Below are 2798 nucleotides of genomic sequence, written 5' to 3' on the forward strand. Positions count from 1 at the left end.
GAACTTTATGATCCAACTTGAATTTTATGTCCATGACCTCCCCAGAACATAACTGTTAGCTTGCATAAATACAAGGGTTAGACAACNGCTTAAAAGACACGTCCCAGGGGCGTTTCTGGTCCCAAAAGGCGTTTCTGGTCCCCACCTGTCGTTTTGCTCCTCAGCATGGCTTCCTAAAAACGCTGCAGGATTTCTCAAACATTCATGAATGAATCAAAACAAGGATTTGGGCATGTTTTTTATGAGAGTAGAACATTATAACATGATATAAAACTCAAAAAAGTTGATTTTACATGATATTGCCCCTTTAAAAGTACATGTATGGATCACCCAATGCTCAAACATTGTGTTTATTATGGACAGCGCATGCCCATCACAAAAATTCAACACTGCTCATTATTGATCTCAACCAAAAATCTGGCATTCAGAACAAACTAACCTAGTTAATATAGCATGTACTCAGATTTTTTTCAATCAAATTTAAGTGTGTTCAAAGCACTCTGTAAATTGAAGACACAAGATAAAGACATGTCTGCTTACCATCCAATTAATTTTTTTCTACAGACATTTAAGTGATTGGATTATTTCATTAGGTGTACCCCAAGCATTCGTTGTTCCAGTTTTCCTTACCTCATACTCCTCTTCCAGCATGACTGACTGCTTCTTGACATCCACTTTAGCCACCAGTGAAGGATCCAGCTGAAAAAGAATAGTGGAAAATAAACAATGATTTTACAAGAGATTAGAATGAATGAATGAATGAATGAATGAATGAATGAATGAATGAATGAATGAATGAATGAATGAATGAATGAATATTTAAATAAACATAAGCTTTTAAATCAAAAACATGAAGCAATAATGAGAAAAGAGGATAGATGTGGATGGTTTCTTTGAGTGTGAGAAAAAACTAAGATCAACTGAGAAGAACTTTATGATCCAACTTGAATTTTATGTCCATGACCTCCCCAGAACATAACTGTTAGCTTGCATAAATACAAGGGTTAGACAACGAAACTGAAACAYCTGTCATTTTAGTGTGGGAGGTTTCATGGCTAAACTGGACCAGCCTGGTGGTAAGTCTTCATTAATTGCACATTGCACCAGTTAGAGCAGAGTGTGAAGGTTCAATTAGCAGGGTAAGAGCACAGTTTTGCTCAAAATATTGCAATTGCCTATATGGCACGGACATCCGGCCCAGCACTGGATGCCACTCCCAGCATTTCCGGGTCACGGTCAACACAGTGTTAGCGAAAGATTTTTTCACCCGACGACTCTTAATGATCTCCAAAGTACAGAATTAGCATATTACATGTACCAACATTAACATAGGAGACATACAGGTCCAGCCAAGTGGGGAAAAAAATCACTCCAAAGTGGATTAAGGCCATAAAAACAAAGGAAAGACGTTCATGTTTATGGTTCCAGAATTTAGCCTTTTTCACTATTCCTTGGCTGCTTGTTCTGTGAAGTTTTCACGTAGAGCTGTGACACTTATATTGTTGGAAAGAGCAGAGCCTGGGCTTTAAACTGATGGACTACTTGTATGGTTTGGATCATTTTCCCCGATGTTAGTGAACTGAAAACGTAATGATTATCAGGCGGAGGTTCTGCTGCTCTCGGGGGGAGGGGGTCACTCGTCACTCGGCTTTAGTCTACGCTGTAATATATACTCTAACAAGGTTTTACTTTTGCATAAAACCCATGACAAAGTCGCATGAAAACATTTCATATAACACAAACGCGCGCGTACACACACCTAACTTTACAGGCTGCTGTGTTAGCTTCCTGTTAGCTTCCTGCTAGCTGTCGTGTGAAGGAGGTCTTTCCTAAAGGGGAAAAATGTACATTTCCCTTTTGTAACCTCCGTCTCCTCATTTCTGATGCTGACTCTTGAATATCCTCAGGTTAGAAATGCAGATTACAAACACAAGCGTGAGCTTTTAAAGATAAGTTTTCCCTGTAATGCTATGATCCTCTGCTGTCACCTCCTCATCTAAAGGAAAATGGATAAAAACTAACTACTCAATCGTACCTGCTGGTTAGTGGCCACAACGGCACACAACAGAACTCCCGTTTTATACCAGTAGATCACAGATGCTTCAACTTTTGTGACTTTTTCACGGACTAGTACTAGGAGCTAACATTAAACACATAGGCAGTAAGCAGGGAGTGGAAGGGAGGAGCGTGGCAAAATTTTTACCGGAAATACGTCATTAATGACCGTGGCATATAGGCTATGCATACAACATTATTATCAGAGTTCAAAAGAGGACAAATTGTTGGTGCACGTCTTGCTGGTGCATCTGTGACCAAGACAGCAAGTCTTTGTGATGTATCAAGAAGAGCCACGGTATCCAGGGTAATGTCAGCATACCACCAAGAAGGACGAACCGCATCCAACAGGATTAACTGTGGACACAAGAGGAAGCTGTCTGAAAGGGATGTTATGGTCTAAAACAGGGGTAGACATAAGGAAATTTTTCAGGTTGTCCAGCGGACAACCTGTTGACAAAACCTGGTTGTCCGCAAAACCTTTTGGTTGTCCAAAAGTATCAAGAAAAATGTAATTTAACAAGTATATTTTCTTGTAGACAAAGTTTATTATATACTGGTAATTGTTCTCAGTTAGCCAGGTTGACAGGAGCTGCATGAATAAAACTTCTGCATTCTCTTCTTTGAAATAGAGTTCAACATTCATAAGCTTCTTTCTACTCATAGGTCAATCATTTTCACTTAAATATACTGTGTACATGACTTTATTGAAAGTTACAGTTTAGTCCTGTTCGGTTTTACCA

The 2798-nt window shown here is 39.2% G+C and overlaps 1 protein-coding gene across 1 annotated transcript in view; it reads right to left on the reverse strand.

Moving 5' to 3' along the window:
- Nucleotides 1–630: 630 nt before the first annotated feature.
- Nucleotides 631–2798, reverse strand: part of cox16 (cytochrome c oxidase assembly factor COX16) — a gene marked incomplete at its 3' end in the record, with an annotated part of 8922 nt that continues 6754 nt past the window's right edge. The window contains 1 exon segment of the mRNA XM_014025709.1: nucleotides 631–699. Within this exon segment, the coding sequence (XP_013881163.1) occupies nucleotides 631–699 (69 nt within the window).

The sequence above is a fragment of the Austrofundulus limnaeus genome, unplaced genomic scaffold (genome assembly GCF_001266775.1).
Source record: "Austrofundulus limnaeus strain Quisiro unplaced genomic scaffold, Austrofundulus_limnaeus-1.0 Scaffold493, whole genome shotgun sequence".
NCBI lineage: Eukaryota > Metazoa > Chordata > Actinopteri > Cyprinodontiformes > Rivulidae > Austrofundulus > Austrofundulus limnaeus.